The 18,098-nt window shown below is 37.3% G+C and overlaps 1 protein-coding gene across 2 annotated transcripts in view; it reads right to left on the reverse strand.

Moving 5' to 3' along the window:
* The window catches only part of KIF13B (kinesin family member 13B), a 200,847-nt gene that overhangs the window by 32,346 nt on the left and 150,403 nt on the right, over positions 1 to 18,098 (reverse strand). For both annotated transcript variants that reach the window (XM_072719582.1, XM_072719583.1), the window contains 4 exons: positions 16,233 to 16,385; positions 15,084 to 15,161; positions 13,494 to 13,547; positions 1,055 to 1,166 (listed from right to left, as the gene is read on the reverse strand). In XM_072719582.1, the coding sequence (XP_072575683.1) occupies positions 1,055 to 1,166; positions 13,494 to 13,547; positions 15,084 to 15,161; positions 16,233 to 16,385 (397 nt within the window). The remainder of the gene's footprint in view (positions 1 to 1,054; positions 1,167 to 13,493; positions 13,548 to 15,083; positions 15,162 to 16,232; positions 16,386 to 18,098) is intronic.

The following is an 18,098-nucleotide window of genomic DNA, read 5'->3' on the forward strand; positions in this document are numbered from 1 at the left end:
ATATGAAAATAAATTAACATGCTACCCAATAACCCATGGGTCAAAGAATAAATCAGAGGGAAATTAGAAAATATTCTGAATAAAAACGAAAGAACCACTTTCTAAAATTTGTGAAATGCAGACAGAAATAGAAATCAATGAAACAAATTGAACACCAATAAAAGTTAATTTAAAAAAAAAAATTGAACACCAATAAAAGTTAATTTAAAAAAAAAAAAAAAAAAAGAAATCAATGAAACAAAATAAACAATAAAGAAAGAAAGACCAGATTTGGCTCTGGGAGAAGACTGAGAGAATGAAAACATATCTCAAAAGTATTCATGAAAACCAGAAAGAAAACAAAAATTATCAAAAAATTTTTAAAAAGGAACATCACAACAGAGCCTATAAACATTAAAAGGGCAATAGGGAGCATTATAACATTTATTGAAATAAACATAAAAATTTAGATGAAACAAAATTTCCTGAAAAACATAACTTACAAAAACTGACTCATAAGAAAATACAATGAGTTAAATAACCCTATCTTAAAGAAATTGAAGCCATAATTTAAAAGCTTCCCAAGGAGAAAATTTCAGAACCAGAAAGTGTCAGTGGTGAATCCTGTCAAACATTTTAGGAAGAAGTAATACAAAGTATATAAAATCTTTCAGGAACAAAGATAATAAGGAAATATTTCCCAAGTCATTTCATGATGCCAACATAACCATGACACCAAAACCAATCAAAGGCATTATTATGAGAAAAGACAAATAGATATTTATCATAGAACACACACACACACACCAAAATCCTTTACGAAATACTAGCAAATAGAATCAAGCACATGTTAAGGATAAGACATTGTGATAAAGTGATATTTATCAGAAGGATGCAATATAAATTCAACTTTCAAAAATAAATGTAACTCAACATGTTAAGACAAAAAAGGGAAAGAGTCAGATGACCGTAACTAGCAGGTCAGTGGTTATGTGGTAGGAAATCCTGATTTAAACTATTTCTGGAAGATGCCCAAATTTCATGACGGTGGTTGACAAGTGAAAATATAACTTACCTGGGTCTGGGGAATGATTATTTGGGGGACTGTCAGGGAGGGATGGGGCAGCCGTAGCTATTCCTCTGGAAACTACAGTTTGTGATACATCCTGTTGACTTTCCCATCGACCCTGTTAAATAGGACAAAAGCAGTGTTTTTTATTCAAATAGAGCAGTTAACAGAAAAACCTAAAGATATTTAAGAAAAACCTGTCATCCATTATGAAAGCTTTATTCCCTTCACAAGATATGACAGGTTTGACTGTTTAAGTACCTATCTTCTTATACTTTTCATCATCAGAGTATTAATTTCCCAAATACTAAGAATACATCACACTGGGATAGTCCCTCCAGTTCAATTTCCAGTCTCCTCAGATCTGTCCTAACATTCTTTCTATACATCATGTTGCTTCCCACAAAATATGGATATATGAAGACATTCCTTTTAAAATCCTCCCTTACGTTCTGTCTCATAGGCTGCTGCTGCTCATCTACCTCAAGATACTGTCTCATTTCAGATTCTCAACTGAAATTGAGGAACAATCCTAACTAACACTGTGGGCCTCTTCTCCCTTCTCCAGGGTCTATCTTTCTATCCCATTCAAGTACTGCTCATGATAGTAAAAATTCTAGAACAGTATATTACCAAGACTCTTATTTTCAACAGATTATATTAAAGGGAAGTTCTAGTTAAGCAAAATCAAGTAATCACAGTTCCCAATAATGGAAGTCTCTGGATTAACAAGTTTTACGGTACCCTCAACTTATTTTATAAAGTCCCATTAAAGAGATTTCACTGCATAATACAAGAACAATGCCAGCTGGGTGATGGATTCATCGACCAATCTAGAACGGGTGGTGAGCCACAAAAATGGTGATATCATCAAAGCACTTTTAACATCAGTCCCATCAGGTAAAGAAATAAACCCCAACCAAATGTTACAAACAAAACTGAGGTAATGGAGATGAGATGCAAATCTAAAAGCTTCCCTCTTTGATCCTTTGATAATCACTCTGACTTCCTTTTCATCAGAGTTAAATAACAGTATTTTATATTAGTTTAAGCTGGTATTCCATAGATGAGTGACCCTAACAACATTTGAGTTTTCCTTAGTAATCGCCTGCAAAGCGATTCAGTGCTCCTAATGATGGATGGAAGTGGAAAGGCCTCTACAGTTTCAGATATGTATTGGAAACCTATCTGCTTTTAGCAGCAACCTAAGTACTGATCATAAAATCAATAAACCTTAAGTGATCTGGATCCTGTTTACCTCCGAGAATGCCACTTTTCCCTAGGAACTCTCTCGGCACTTGATATATTAAAAAAAAAAAAACTATGATGTCTTAGCATTAGGAAGCCAGGAAACAAAACAGATATGAAGAGATGATTTGGGAAGCATGAACTCCAAAATACGTCACTGTGTGAGCATTTGTGTTACTATGAATCACACACTGATTTACATATGTTAGTGTTTCGTTAATGTCTTTTGCATTTAAACGTAATTGTCTGGGAAGCCGTAGCCTTGTGTTCTCTGGGACGTCACAATCAGGTAAACTAAACACTAAGGTCAATACTTTTTGGAGCTTCTCAGAGGAAGAAGAGCTTCATGCTTTGCTTACAGCGTTAAGCTCATACAAGGTTGTTTTGAAGACAACTTACTTAATTTGAGAATAAATCCATTTTTCTTTTTTAGATTTTTCTTTCTTGTTTGGCAGCTGTGGCACTCTGTTCCTTAGGCAAGCTAAGTAGCTGATTTGAAGTCAGCACCTCAGCCATTTGGTGTATAATGGTCCAGTGACAAATAATGTAGGTGTCATCTCCTCCCCAAAGCGCACTCGGGGCTCCACTAGCTTTTTGGGTAATATTTCCCAGTTGGCACTCCTAAACATAATGTGACTAACAATTCAGAATGGAAGCCATAACTTTTACTGTCTCAAATATACAAATATCTCAAGTGAAAACATTTGAAAGGATGCACGCAGTATACACACCCCTCCTTAGCCAGACTGCTAGCCCTGTCGGATGATGAAAAATGGAAACACATTTCACTTCATCCATCCTACCTTAACCGTCATCTTAACCTTGAGGAATTTCACATGCTAACTGTTCCCAGGTCTTGCCAACCAAAGACCGGGACACAGAGTGTCTCAAATTGATCTTGAAAAGAACAGACTGCTTCAGAGGGAACAACAAATTTGGATGATAAACTGGGTACGATGCTCCTCCCTCTTCCTTCTGACACCCACAGATCTCTGGGGAAACATTTTACTGAAATCATTCACTTATGCTTTTTCTCCTATAGTACATGTCCATTCTCTCGCCAGAAATGAAACCTGTGGTTCAGTGTCTAACTACACACACACTGCCCCTCGGAGACAAGGCAATTAGTGCCTTTCCAATAAATTTTACATCCCTGGCTGTTCCAGAGTTATTTTCTCTTTACTGAAAGTTGGAGGTGGCGGGGGAAGGATGCATTCCAGTTAAACTTCAAAGGGAGATGAACTCAGGGCAGTGAATAAAAAGGACTTGGCCAAACACTGGATCTTTCTGCTCTTATGAGCTCAGTTCTCAAAGTGAGAAGAATATGGTATATATACATATAACGCCTGGAATCTGAAAAGATAAATCTGTGATTTCTTTCTAACATTCTGCATGTCTACCAAACTTCAGAAGCAGCCAAGATGAGGAAATACAAGAGGGAAAAGTCTGGCTTTGTTTTAAAGCCTTAAACTAGCTTCATACTTATTAGGGATTATTTGTGCTAACAGGCTGAATTCCAAAAAATAAAGCCCTATTCGAGATAGCAATTATTTGTAGCTGGCATCATATATAAAGACAAAATAGAACAGGGAGAAGCATGAGAGGCTCTCAGCTGACTTGAAAAGATGCGTTGGTCTTCCCCAGGTACCTATAGTTCTCCTGTTACTATTCTTCCCAGACACAAATTCTTTGGGTTTTCCAAATTAAAAAAAAAATTTTTTCTTAATTTTTTAATTAAAAAAATTTTTTTTAAAAAAAGGTCTGCTTTTGATCAAGAAAGTGTCAAAGAGGTAAAGAGAGGTGCCAGTTAAATCCCAGGTCCAAAGGTGGTTTCTAATGCAACTAAAGTGACTCATATTTGGTTCCAGCCTTTACTTGCGCCACACTAAATAATTGCAGTTTTCAGGAACGTGATGCAGCCAAAACACACAAAAATCAGTTTTGTTAACTGAATATTCATTTAGGCTCTTGGATATTTTTAACTGCATCAAAAACTCCAATGAGAAGATGATAAACACAGTATCTTACTAACTTACTAAAAAGTATAATTCCATCTAAAATGGCTTTAGAAATAACATTTTTAAGTTGACAGTGTTCCTTGTATTGCAAAAGAAACAGCCAATTTTTAAATGGAAAAATAAACAATCTGCTGAAATTAATTCTGTAGCTATGTCCATCTTGGTAGACTGGTCATAAAAAGCTTGCTAAGTTTTCATTATATCTATCTAAAAACTGCTTTATAATAATGATGAAATAAATATCCAGTAACAGTAAACAGCAACATCACTGCAATTATACACTTTTTTTTTTTCATTTCTCAGTGCTCATCAAGATAAGTGTACTCTCAATTCTCTTTATCTATTTCACCCATTCCCCCAACCTACCTCCCCTTTGGCAACCACCAATGTGTTCTCTGTATTAAGAGTCTGGGTTTTGTAGGGGGGGGGGTGTCTTTTTTTGTTTGTTTCTTAAATTCCACATATGAGTAAAATCCTATGGTATCTGTCTTTCTCTGACTTCGTTCACTTAGCACTATAACCTCTCAGTCCATCCATGTTGTCACAATGGTAAGATTTCATTATTTTTTATAGCTGAGTAATATTTCATTGTATATTATGTATGTGCTTGTGTGTGTATATGTCTTTGTGTGTGTGTGTGTGTTATACACACACCCTACCTCTTCTTTAACTTTTCATCTATTAACAGCCAGTTGGGTTGCTTCCATACTTCAGCTATTGTAAATAATGCAATAAACATAGGGGTATATATATCTTTTTGAATTAATGTTTTTGTTCTCTTTGGGTAAATATCCAGTAACAGAATTACTGGATCATATCGTAATTCTATTTTTAAGTTTCTGAGGAACTTCCATATTGTTTTCCATAGTGGCTGCACAAATTTCCATTCCCACAACAGTGCATGAGGGTTCCTTTTTCTTCACATCCTCATCAACACTTGTTATTTCTTGTCTTTTTTATTTTAGCCATTCTGACAGGTATAAAGTGTTTTAATTTGCATTTCCCCGATGATGAGTGATGCCGAATATCTTTTCATGAGTCTATTGGCCATCTATCTATATTCTTTGGGAAAATGTCTATTCAGATTCTCTGCTCATTTTTAATCCGATTATTTGGAGGTTTTAGTGTTGAGTTGTATAAGTTCTTTATATATTTTGGGTATTAACCCCTTAATGGGTATTTGATTTGCAAATATCTTCTCTCATTTGGGGGCACCTGCGTGGCTCATTTAAGCGTCCAACTCTTGGTTTCAGCTCAGATCATAACCTCAGGGTCATGAGTTTGAGTTCTACATCAGGCTCCATGCTCAGTGTAGCATATGCTTAAGATTCTCTTTCTCGGGGCAGCCCCGGTGGCGCAGCGGTTTGGCACCGCCTGCAGCCTGGGGTGTGATCCTGGAGACCTGGGATCGAGTTCCACATCGGGCTCCCTGCATGGAGCCTGCTTCTCCCTCTCCCTCTGGCTGTGTCTCTGCCTCTCTCTCTGTGTCAATGAATAAATAAATAAAATCTTAAAAAAAAAAAAAAAAGATTCTCTTTCTCCCTTTCCCTCTGCCCCACCCCCTGCTCATGTTCTCACTCTCTAAAATAAATAAAATTTAAAAAAAAAATATATATATATATCTTCTCCCATTTGGTAGGCTGCCTTTTGGGGATTTTTTGATGGTCTGCTTTGCTGTGCAAAAGCTGTGCCTTTTTATTTTGGTGTAGGGCCAATAGTTTATTAAGGATATATTTTTAATTGAAAAGCCTATCGAGAATGACTTTTTAAAAATACTAATTCAAAGGGATACATGCACCCCAATGTTTAAAGTAGCATAATCAGGGCAGCCCCAGTGGTTTAGCGGTTTAGCGCTGCCTTTGGCCCAGGGCGTGATCCAGGAGACCTGGGATCGAGTCCCACATCGGGCTCCCTGCATGGAGCCTGCTTCTCCCTCTGCTTGTCTCTCTCTCTCTGTGTGTGTTTCTAATAAATAAATAAAATCTTAAAAAAAATAAAGTAGCATAATCAACAATAGCCAAATTATGGAAAGACCCCAAAAGTCCATCAACTGATGAATAGATAAAGAAGATACAGTATGTATGTATGTGCATATATATGAAATATTACTGTATATTAATATATATACTGTATAATAGTATATATTACAGTGTATATACTGTTCATATATATAAAATGGAATATTACTCAGCTATCAAAAATATGAAATCTTGCCATTTGCAACAACACAGCTAGAGCTAAAGAGCATTATGCTAAGTGAAAGAAGTCATATAAAGACAAGTACTATATAATTTCACTCATATGTGGAATTTAAGAAACAAAACAGATGAACACATATGGGAAAAGAAGAGAAGCTAACTAAAAAGCAGACTCTTAACTATAAAGAACAAACTGAGGATTGCTGGAGGGGAGGTGGGCAGGCGATAGGCCAAAAGGGTGATGGGGAATAAGGAGGGCATTTGTTGTGATGAGCACTGGGTGTTGTATGTAAGTGATGAATCACGATATGGTACACCTGAAACTAATATTATATTGTATGTTAACTAACTGGAATTTAAGTAAAAACTTGAGGGGGAAAGAAAAATAATGATTTCTTTTAGGCCTTAAGGTGTATTTAAAAGTTGGGAGCCATTCATCAAATTCAATTTATCTTTTTAAGATTAACTGGTCCATCAACTCAATCTTGGTGGAGCTCAGTAAAGCGATTACAATTCTAATATGTAGTGAGCATCAATAATAAGGATGTGTAAAATATGGCTGGGCAAACTCCAAGTGTCATGGGCCAAACAAGGAGACTGTTTTTAGTAGTTCACCACTTCCTCTCACCTCCTCAAGAGCCCTAATCCTATGAAATTCTCCATCGCTGCCTCCTTTCCATGACTTTTAATGTCACTGTGTCTTAAATGCCTCATCTTTGCCATGATATCAACTGAAAATCAGGAGGGGAAAGGGAGATGTGAACCTCTTCTGTGGCCTCTCCTGGCTTCTGAATATTGTTTCAACTAACCTGAAATGTTCCTGTCTTACACAGGGGAAGACAGCACATCAAATTTTGTGGCCTATAATCCTGCTTTCATAATCAAGATCAGAGGAACAGATACATACATTAATAGATACAGAACCTAGAAATAGGCCCATATAAGTTTGCAAGGTAGGTGTAACTAATAATCAATTCTTTCAAAACACGTTTTCTAGCACCATAAGCATCATCAACACTAGGTTAAAATTACATTTCTGACTCAACTCTCTTATGTATTAAATACTTTCATGCAAAGAAGCCAAGATGGGGCTGCTGAGAAAGTTCTGTAAGTCAAAAAGAATGCCCAAAGCACGTTTGCCATTTTACTCTTCTTTGCCTGCCCCATACTTGAGAAAAGGACATCTTACAAGTTCTCAAATATGCACTTGTATTATTTGCTTAATGTGAATTAACTCCAACTCCTCACATCCCAGAGCCTTCAAAATTCACTAACATGCCTTCGTTCCTGGGCTCTTTTGACAGATACTTTTGCAGTCTTAGAACAAGAAGCATGTGAAAAGAATCCTATATACTGACTACCAAAGTTATTTTTACAAAGGAGTAAGAGCCAAAAAATTAGTACAGTGCCAAATTTAGTCATCTTATAAAAACCACATTTAGAAATTCATTCTTATTCTCAAGGTAAAAACAAGTATGATGCAAGTTTTAGGTAGTAGGATGGTACTTATATCCTACTCATTAGGAAAACCTAATGGATTAATTTTCTCTCCTTGGATCTCTGAAAACTTGAAGAATTCAGGCAGTCTCTCAAAGAGAAAAAAAAAGAGCCTTTGAGATTTTTCAAAATAATTTCTTTTAGGATTTTGTGTACAAATTATCATAGATAAAGCAATTCGAGACCTTCTCAAACCATTATACTCAAGAGAACAAAAACTTCTAGCTACTTAAGAGAGCAGGGAATAAAAATTTTCTTTTTTTTTTTTAATTCTTTTTTTTGGGGGGGGGGAATAAAAATTTTCAATCCTAATATTATTTTTTGAAAAACTGTTGTACTTTGAGAAATGTTTTTTTCTGCTTCTATTGAGATTTTCACACATGTATATGTTTTTAAATCTGATTTTTAAAAAAATAGGTAATTTGTTCACACAATCCAAAAACCAAATAATATAAAAAGGCATAGTGAAAAATCTCCTACCTCTACCCCTACCTGTTCAGTTCCCCACATATTTCCACCCTCTCCCCAGGCAGATAAGTAATGGTATTAGCTTCTTATATATCCTTCTAGGGATTCTTATGTATATGTAAGCAAATCTATAAATAATCACACACACTTCTCTCCTGTCTCCCTCCTTTTGTAATATAAATGGCAGTATACTATTCTGCACTTCATTTTTATTTATTTATTTTTAAGTAGGCTCCATGCCCAATGTGGAGCCCAACATGGGACTTGAACTCAAAACCCTGGGATCAAGACCTGAGCTGAGATCAAGAGTCGGACATTTAACTGACTAAGCCACCTAGGAGCCCCTCTGCACTTCACCTTTTTTTTTTTTTTTTAAGATTTATTTTTTAGTGAGGGCCAGGGGAGGGGCAGAGGGAGAGAATCTTCAAACGGACTCCCCAGCAGAGCAGGGAGCCCAGCTCTGGGCTTAATCCCACTACCAAAGAGATCATGACCTGAGCAGAAACCAAGAGCTGGACACCACTCTGCACTTCATTTTTAATTATTAAGTATATCCCAGTAATTTTTCCATGTTATCTGGAAGGGTTCCTAATCATTTTTATAGCTGCATAGTATCCCATTTATTTATTTCCATGTATGTGTGTGTGTGGGGGGGGTGTATGGCATGTGCCCATTGGTTTGGTTTGCATTAATTAAATAGGCTAAATACAGACCAAACCAATGGACATTTAGTTTGTTTCCTATCTTCTGCCATTATAAACAATGTTTCAATACTCTTGTACATATGTCATTTCACAGGTACATAAGCATTGCTGCTATGTAAAGGGGTTTAACAGGATTTTAATAATTTGTAGGTCAATTAGTTTAAGCACTACCTAATCTTGAGGAATTCTATTATGAATAGTATTAAAAACATCTTGAATACAAGGCAATGCTGCATATGAAACTGTTTTCCATTGTTTCATTTAAAGGCCACAGGGAGGACCTCTGTTCCTTGCTGCTATTAGCAAGGGAATGTTTTTTTTTTTTTCTCTCTGGTAAGAAAGTATAATTTTTAAAGTATTTATTTTTCCTGAAAATCTTTTAAGATGATCTGCTTTAGACGATAAAATTACTGAGGGAAGCCCTCCTCTGAAAATGGGAGAGCTACTCTATACTCCCTTCTGAAGTAAGCCTGGAATCAAATCCTCTTTCCTTCATATTCTTTTCACTTTGTTTTCTAGCATCATAGTTATAATCTTCTATTGTCTGAATTTCCTTACTCATTAAACAGGCCCATCCCATAAAAATCTGTCTTAGAACAGTTTTCCTCTACCTTTCTCCTACTGAATACCTAAAGGTCTCTAATTATGATATGTGGATACTCATTCAACCTAGCAAGAAGTCAAGGCATGCTCATACCGATGAGATGTTGACGAAAGCTACACCTAGTAACCTTCAAGGCCCATGGATACCAGGAGTTCAAAAGGAGATAAAAATAATAGTTCACAGCTTAATTGGGAGCAAAGTTAGTAGTGGCAAACTGGCACCTTCTGTTTTCCCTGACATACTTCCAGAGAGTGGGGGCTGGTATGATTGGGGAGTGGCAAGCAAGGTCATATTTTGAGGAAAACTGGGAACTGCTGCAATGGGGGGAAAAGTTATTTGTTTGAAATATATGACATCTCAAAATATACCCTGAAATACAGTGGAGGGATCCATATCCTTGTTGCTGTGATGGCACCACAATATCAGTAGAACCTGAGAGGGTAAAAAATCAGATTTTTCCTCATCTTCCCTAGGATATCCCAAGAAATTGAGAAGATAAAAAAAGGGAAGCTTCTGGTAGAGTAACAAAAATGTGTAATGTTACATTTACACATTTAATATGACATGTCCCCAACCATCCACAGAAATTGCCCTGGGAACAGTCTCTAAGAAACTCTTTACTGTCACATCTGAAACAGCTTTTCGGTTCTCATCTTATAGTCTCTGAGGAAACTGGAAGGAGTCTTTCTTAAAACTTAAAAAGCCAGGGCACCTAGGTGGCCCAATTGGTTGAGCATCCGACTCTTGATTTCGGTTCAGGGTTGTGAGACTGAGACACATGTTAGGCTCCCCACTGAGCAGGGAAGTCAGCTTGAGATTCTTTCTTTCTCCCTCTCCCTATGCCCCTCCCCCTTCTCATGTGTGCACATACCCTCTCTCTCTAAAATAAGTAAATAAATAAAACCTTTGGGGAAAAAAACCTGAACAACTTAAAAAGTCCCTTCTGGCCAAGTTTCCAAGCCATTCTCTGCTGGGTCTTCTTTCTTCTTTGGGGACTCCCTCACCATGCCCCATCCAGCTTCTCCTCTGGCAAGTACCCATGAGTATTATCATGCCCTCTAGCTCCCATTTTAGATCTGATGCTTCACTCAGTTTCAATTATGCCCTCAGCTCCTCAGCCTAGGCTTCTAGACCCTTCAATTGGCAGGTATCTTATGTCAAAAATTGAACTATTTCATTTTCTACCCCAAAACTGCCCCTCCTACAGTTCATCTCTCTATTCAGTCATCCAGAAGTCCACACGTCACCCTCATCTCTCCCCTCCCCCAACCTTCCTGTCCATGGAGTTATAGAGATTCTATCTCCCTAATTTAACCTGAATTACTCTCCCTCTCCCTCCCACTGCTGAATCTCACCCTGACCTGATCTCTCCATCCGCAAATTAAATTTTTTTGCATATTTTTGCATTAGTAACTGTATATACTTATATTGTATACTTTAAAGTGACTTTATGGACCAACCAGGAACCTGAGTGGGGGTTAACAGTGGACTGTTAAAAAACACTTTCTAATTCAACTTTAACCATGTTATGGCCATTACTCCTTCAGGGGCTCCTCGTCTCCTCCATTACTCCTTGGTACACTTCTACAATCAGGTCTCTTTTCTCTGGGTTCTACCCCACAATAGTAGTCACTATTTCCCCCTCCTTTAGTCACACTGCATGCAGTGTCATAAACACAGCAAGCCTGTTCATCCCTCCATGCTTTTGTTCACACTGTTGCATTCACTCCTTCCCTGCCTCAGATGGACCACATCATCTTTCAGTTTAGGGGGATTATCACCTCTCTGCAGCTTCTCCTGATCTGTGAATAATGCCTATAAAAGTGTCCACTCCCTCCTTCAGTCTCCTACTCTATCATACTTCTAGTATTGCATCTATGTTTTTTTATTCTATTTATTTGATGTAGATGAAGCACAATAACTTTCTTTTAAGTGATACTATTATTTGCTCTATTTAAACATAAGGAAACTGGGGGTATATAGAAAATTCTGGCCACTTCTTTCAAGGAATTTATAATATAATTGAGAATTTGGATTAGATATAATTTAAAAAACAAAAATTCATTTTTTCTTGTATTTTCCTTAGAAATTTTCATTTATGTACATTTAAAAATAATGACACAATCAATTTCCTCAAAACTCAACTTTGTTCTCGTAATCATAACCTGTGCTGTGCTTATCAATAACTAATCAAACCTATCACTGGATCAGTATAAAGTAGTAGTGCTTATAACACTTTCAGAGACATGATAGGTAATCAGTAAATTAATGAGTTGGAGAGGAATTTATATGTCCATAAACATGGATATGTATACATGTAGCTCATTTTAAAGATCTAGGTTACTAGGAGTTTTTTTTTTTTTTTTAAGATTTATTTATTTATTCATTCAGAGAGAGCGAAGAGAGAGGCAGAGACACAGGCAGAGGGAGAAGCAGGCTCCATGCAGGAAGCCCGATGTGGGACTTGATCCTGGGTTTCCAGGATCACACCCCAGGCTGCAGGCGGCGCTAAACTGCTGCGCCACCGGGGCTGCCGGGTTACTAGGAGTTTACCTGTAACACACATATTACTAGGAGTTTACCTGTAACACACATTATTTCAGGCAAACCCCTAGTAATCTAGACCTTAAGAATAAGTCTAATTATTCATCAATTGTTCTTTTTCTTAAGTTTTTATAAGGAAAATTTCAAACAAAGAAAAACAGTGCAGAATAAATAATAATAGTAGAAAGGGTAGTATAGGGTGCCTGGGTGGCTCAGTCACTTAAGCATCTGCCTTCTGCTCAGGTCACCATTCCAGGGTCTTAGGACTGATCTCCGTGTCGGGCTCCCCACTCATCAGGGAGCTTGCTTCTCTCTCTCCCTCTGCACTCTCCCCTTGTTTCTGCACTCTCTCTCAAATATATAAAAAAGTAAAATCTTAAAAAAAAAAAAGGAAGCATAACAAATTCCATGCAGCTATAACCATTATCATTAAATAGCCAATCTTCTTTTATTTATACCCCTATCTTCCCCCAAGATTATTTTGAAACAAATCCCTATCAGGCCATTTTATAAGACATTGTTCACTTTTAAACTCCTCAAGGGTTAAGATTTCAATACAGAGTGTGTTGCCTACAGTTAAGAGTACCAACATCTAACTAGGTCCCTCAAAAAACATCAGCCATAAAACTATGATATAGGACATACAGTTATGATAATTTCGAATGTGATCTCTTTAAGTAACAGATAAAGAATTCTCAATGCTTAAAACTATTAAATTGGAGAACACTAACATTAAAAATAAATCCCAGCTAAAACAAGTTTTGTTCTTGTATTTTAATTTCTTCTGGCAAATAAGATTAACTTAAAGATAAAATCTTATTTCTCACACATTTGCAACATTACATGATTATTTTACTATTAAAACTCTGATTTAAAGTTTTTTCTTGACGAAATAGGAAGAATATTTTACATAGAAATATAAACTTCAGCAACAAAATTGGTTTTTAACCCTTAAAAAGTAGAGTAATGAGGTCTCATAAGCCTTAATTTAACTGGCAGATTAAAAAAAATGAACTGTAAACACTTTCCAATAAATTTCACATGGCAAAGAAGAGTAGGAGAAATTTTGGCATGCAAAACAAGTGTGTGATATTTGAGTGAAAAGAGGAAAGGTGAATGGGAAATTAGTCTAAGGCCAATGGAAAAATAGTTATAAAAACTTACCTTGTTGCTGCCTAGACTGTAGGATGGAATAAGATCTTGTCGGCTCCCAGACAACTGAAGAAGAAATAAAGAGGGGATTAGTCCTTTAAGTGTGAAAGTGCAGAAATCTACAGTCCTGGAATATAGGAATTTGAAAACCACATCAATAGAATGTTAAAGTTGGATGGGACCAGAGACACTGTCGAGACCAAATTTATAAATTGGGCTAGCTTATACTTTGACACATTATCACAATTTTTCCGAAAGATTTATTTATTTATTTTGAGAGAGAGGAAGACTGGGCACACACGAGCTGGTGGGGAGGGGCAGAGGGAGAGGAGAGAGAATCCTCAAGCAGACTCCTTGCTGAACACAGAGCCCTGACGTGGGGCTCAATGCCAGGACCCCAAGATCATGACCTGAGCTGAAGTCAAGAGTTGGCAGCTTAACCAACTAAGCCACCCAGGCACCACTCACAAATTTTTTTTTAACTGAACTGAACTTTAAGGTGGGAGGTTTGTATAAGATCAGATACCCAGTTTACACTGAGGCAACAATCACCTAGGCCTGGGTAAGGGATACTTCATCTGTGTATCCCCTTCTATTTAAAGGATACAGGTTACTGATTATTTTACCATGCCCTGATCTTACAACTTCCTTCTCTGGTATTTGTAGCAGATGTATAGACACAGACCATTTATTTTAAACCATAGAATTCTAAATACCAAATCTCTGCAAATACCTCTGTATTTTAATGTATCATTTTCTGAGGAAATGAGAAGATTTAAGTTGAAAGAAAGTGATATTTCTTAATGTCTGCAGAAGTTCCCAATCTTTCATCTGAGATGATTAGTGGCATCATTCACTCACTCCGGGGCCACATGTACCTTCCCGTTTGATACTCTCCCTACCACTCACTATGGTCTCTCAAGCATTAAGACTAAGGTTCAGCTGCTCTTTATAACAATGCTTGTATTGTGGTTTTTCTTGGTGTAAAGTTAGACCAAGGTAATATTTCTCATATCCACATCTTTGTCAAAAGTAAGGAAAGGAGAGATAAATCACAGGGCCACAATCATATTTCTTTGTGAAGAATTATTTGTATGCTTAATATGCACATATATTATACCTATGTTTTAAAAAAGAATAACAAACTTAAGACACTGTTATGAAACATACGTAACTTATTTTTACTCATTTATACCATCCTGGATTGCCTTTAAGCAATTGAGTTTGTAAACTAGTCCAGATTTCTCCTCAATTTAAAAGTAATTAAGTTAGGCCCAGAAAATTCAAATCGTTTGCCCAAGGCACTCAGCTAGTTTTGCTTTATTTAGTTCAACAAACACCAAACACCCAGTCATTGTGCCAGGCACTGCTCATACAAAAATTAGTGAGAAACATTAAAGATGTAATTAAACAGACACTTTCCCTATCATTTTGGTGAGGACAATGACAGAGGTCTGCACAGACACTACGGGCGCCTAAATCAGTTCAGAGAAGGAAATGATATCTGAGAGGAGAGTTATAGGATAGAAAAGAGTCATCCAAGGAAAGAGGAACAGGGAAGGAGAGCTCACGCAGAGCAGAATGGGGAGTCCATGTACTTACTCTGTTCACGTTTGGAGAGCTTATACTCCTCCTACTCAGCTTCCCCTTTCCTGTCAACTGCTCTTTCACTGTAACCTCCTGTCAGTACAGAGGAAGAATACAGATCAGAGATGCACCTCCAAAGCAATACCACGTACAGCAGTCTTTCAGCTACCATCACTACATATATATTCCTAGTTCTTTAAATCATGGCTGTTACTTAACACCGTGGAATGACCTTATTCCAATCACTGTGGAACATTCAAAGTTAATTATTCAGCTGATGGGTTACCTAGATGATTCTTTATCTACTGATGGCTCCCTTGAAGCTGGCCAGAAGTTAGTCCCAGGAGACAGATATGAAAATTAGGTCACTTTTATTTTTCATAAGGATCTTTGGTTAAAACCAAAAGTCTCAATATTGCTACATAAAATGAGGTAGAGAGTTCCACCAAGTATTAAGTGTACTGCTGGCATCTCTATTACCCCTTCTAGAGACCCACTCCAGGGCTGTGGTGGGCGAAAAAGGGCCCAATCTGCCACATTCCTACATATTTCTTTAGCAACATTATTGTCCACCGTTAAAGGATTTTTAAAATAATTCTTTAGCCATCAAGCGTTAAATATTTCCCCCCATTACCTCAAGGCAACTAGGTATCATTTACCATCTTGGTGAAAGTAACTTTCCAAGTGGAGCTTTTGTATGTTCACAGACTTAATTGACAAGTTTAACCTAAATTAATATGCTCCACTTAAAGAGATGCTTCAAAAGTTTTAAAAAGATTTTATTTATTTATTTATTCATGAAAGACACAGACACAGAGAGAGAAAGAGAGAGAGAGAGGCAGAGACACAGGCAGAGGGAGAAGCAGGCTCCATGCAGGGAGCCTGACGTGGGACTCGATCCCGCGTCTCCAGGATCACACCCTGGGCCGAAGGTGGCGCTAAACCGCTGAGCCACCCGGGCTGCCCCCCCACCCGTTTTTAAAGATTTTATTTATTTATTCATGAAAGACACACACACACACAGAGGCTTCAAAAGTTTAGATGTAAAAACAAAATAAAACAAAAAAAACCACAAAATTTTAGATGTAACAACACTGTGAATTGCAGAGAGGTAAAGAGAATAAGGCTGGGTCGGCACCACTGCTACCAGCTATGTTGACTAACCTGGCGGAGACGATCTAAAGTGAGAAGGTTCTCCACAGCCAGCACACTTCTGAGGTATTTTTCAATATAAGCCTCTGAGTCAGCAGAAGCCGTGTTTTCAACATTAGCTGCCATTCTTGCTAATGTTTCGCGTTCCTCTACTCCCTGGGCATCCTGGAGAACAGAAAGTTGGGTATTAAAATGAAATACTTTGTAGAAGAAAACATAAAAGCTTCTTGATCTATACAAATACACACACAAAGAGTACTGAACTAACAAATGGGATGGTATTCCAAAATTCCATTTTAACACTAGCTTTTGGAACTCAAAACTCATTTTCCCACAGAACTCAAAACTCATTTTCCCACAGAAATCATGGTTAGGTTAACTTGAACAGTTAACCACAGTGCCACTGAAACACAGCATATTCTCAATAACACCGTTCTCTTCTATATTTCTATTGTAAATGAAAACATTACTGGCTAGAAAGGATTTGGTGGAAAAAGCTGGAAATATAACCATCACCACACTTCAGAAATACATCACAAGGGGCAAAAGACAGGAATGAGAAGCTGGGGTCCAAACAACTCTAGCAGGAAGCAGACACAGGTATGGAGAATAAGAATGAAAAGTAGGTTTGGCTTTCAACCCTTTTGCTCAGCAGCCCACCATGGACTACATATCCAACATGTGGCAGCTTGTAAAATTGGTCTCAGTCCGCAACTCTGGAGTAACCGGGGCCAAAAGCAAAGTATCTAGGTAAATACTCCCTCACTGTGCTTTCCCACGGAGCCCACTCCCAACCCCCACCCCACTCCTCTAGAGTGATGGCTCTTGCATATATATGGGGTGTTCAAGTCAGGAAGAATCCTTACTAGTGCATTTAATCATGTCAGGCAAGCTTGGTTCATAACAAATTACTCTTCTCAGACAAAAACTGATACTTTATTTACTTATGAATTTGTTATAATAATGCCAAAAACTACAAAATATATAGCCATAGGCTATGCATCTGAAGATGCCATCAACTTCAAGGAAAAAAAAATTATATACCAATAAGGAGAAAAAAAATCTGCCAATTAGTTTTAAGATATCAATTTTAAGATGTGTTCTAATGTCAAAAGTATTCTTAAAAATTTTAATGAGCTTTAGAACAGATAAAATGTGGAAGAATTTGGAAGGTGGCGTAAGTTTATAAAACTTCTATCTTGAACCTACTATGGTTCATTTGAGCCTTTTAATAATCCTGAAAAGAAGCAATCATCCTTATTTTATAGATGAGGAAAGAAGGCCACATAATTGGCAAAAGAGGCAAGACTAGAACTTAGGTCTCCTGATTCCTGGTAAGAGTAATCCTTTTACCCCTTAACACAGAATACTTTTTGGTGTCTGAAGGGAATAAATATTACTCTGATTTTGTAAGAAAAGGGAAACTTGAATTTTATGGAAACGTATACACTCATGTTACCCACATCCCTATCAGGATACAAAACATTTCCATTACCTTAGAAAGTTCACTGACAGCTTTCACAGTCAATCCCTACCCTTCCCCCAAGGCAGGGGTCATTTCTTTCCCCACAGATTAGATTCACTTGTCTTAGCATTTCACATAAATGGAACCATACTCTTTTGTATCTAGCTTCTTGCACATGGCATAATGATTCTGAGATTCACACAAGAAGTTAATTTCTTTGTGTAGCTAAGTGGATATGGATATACCACACTATGGATATACCACAATTTCCTTATCCATCCACCCCCAATGGATGGTTGGGTTGTTTGCAGTTTTAGGTGACTCTGCATTAGGCTGCTATGAGTGTTCTTGTACATATCTTTATGGACACACATGGTCACTTCTCTTGGGTAAGCACCCAAGTGGGAGTGACT

This window comes from Vulpes vulpes, chromosome 9 (genome assembly GCF_048418805.1).
Source record: "Vulpes vulpes isolate BD-2025 chromosome 9, VulVul3, whole genome shotgun sequence".
Lineage (NCBI taxonomy): Eukaryota > Metazoa > Chordata > Mammalia > Carnivora > Canidae > Vulpes > Vulpes vulpes.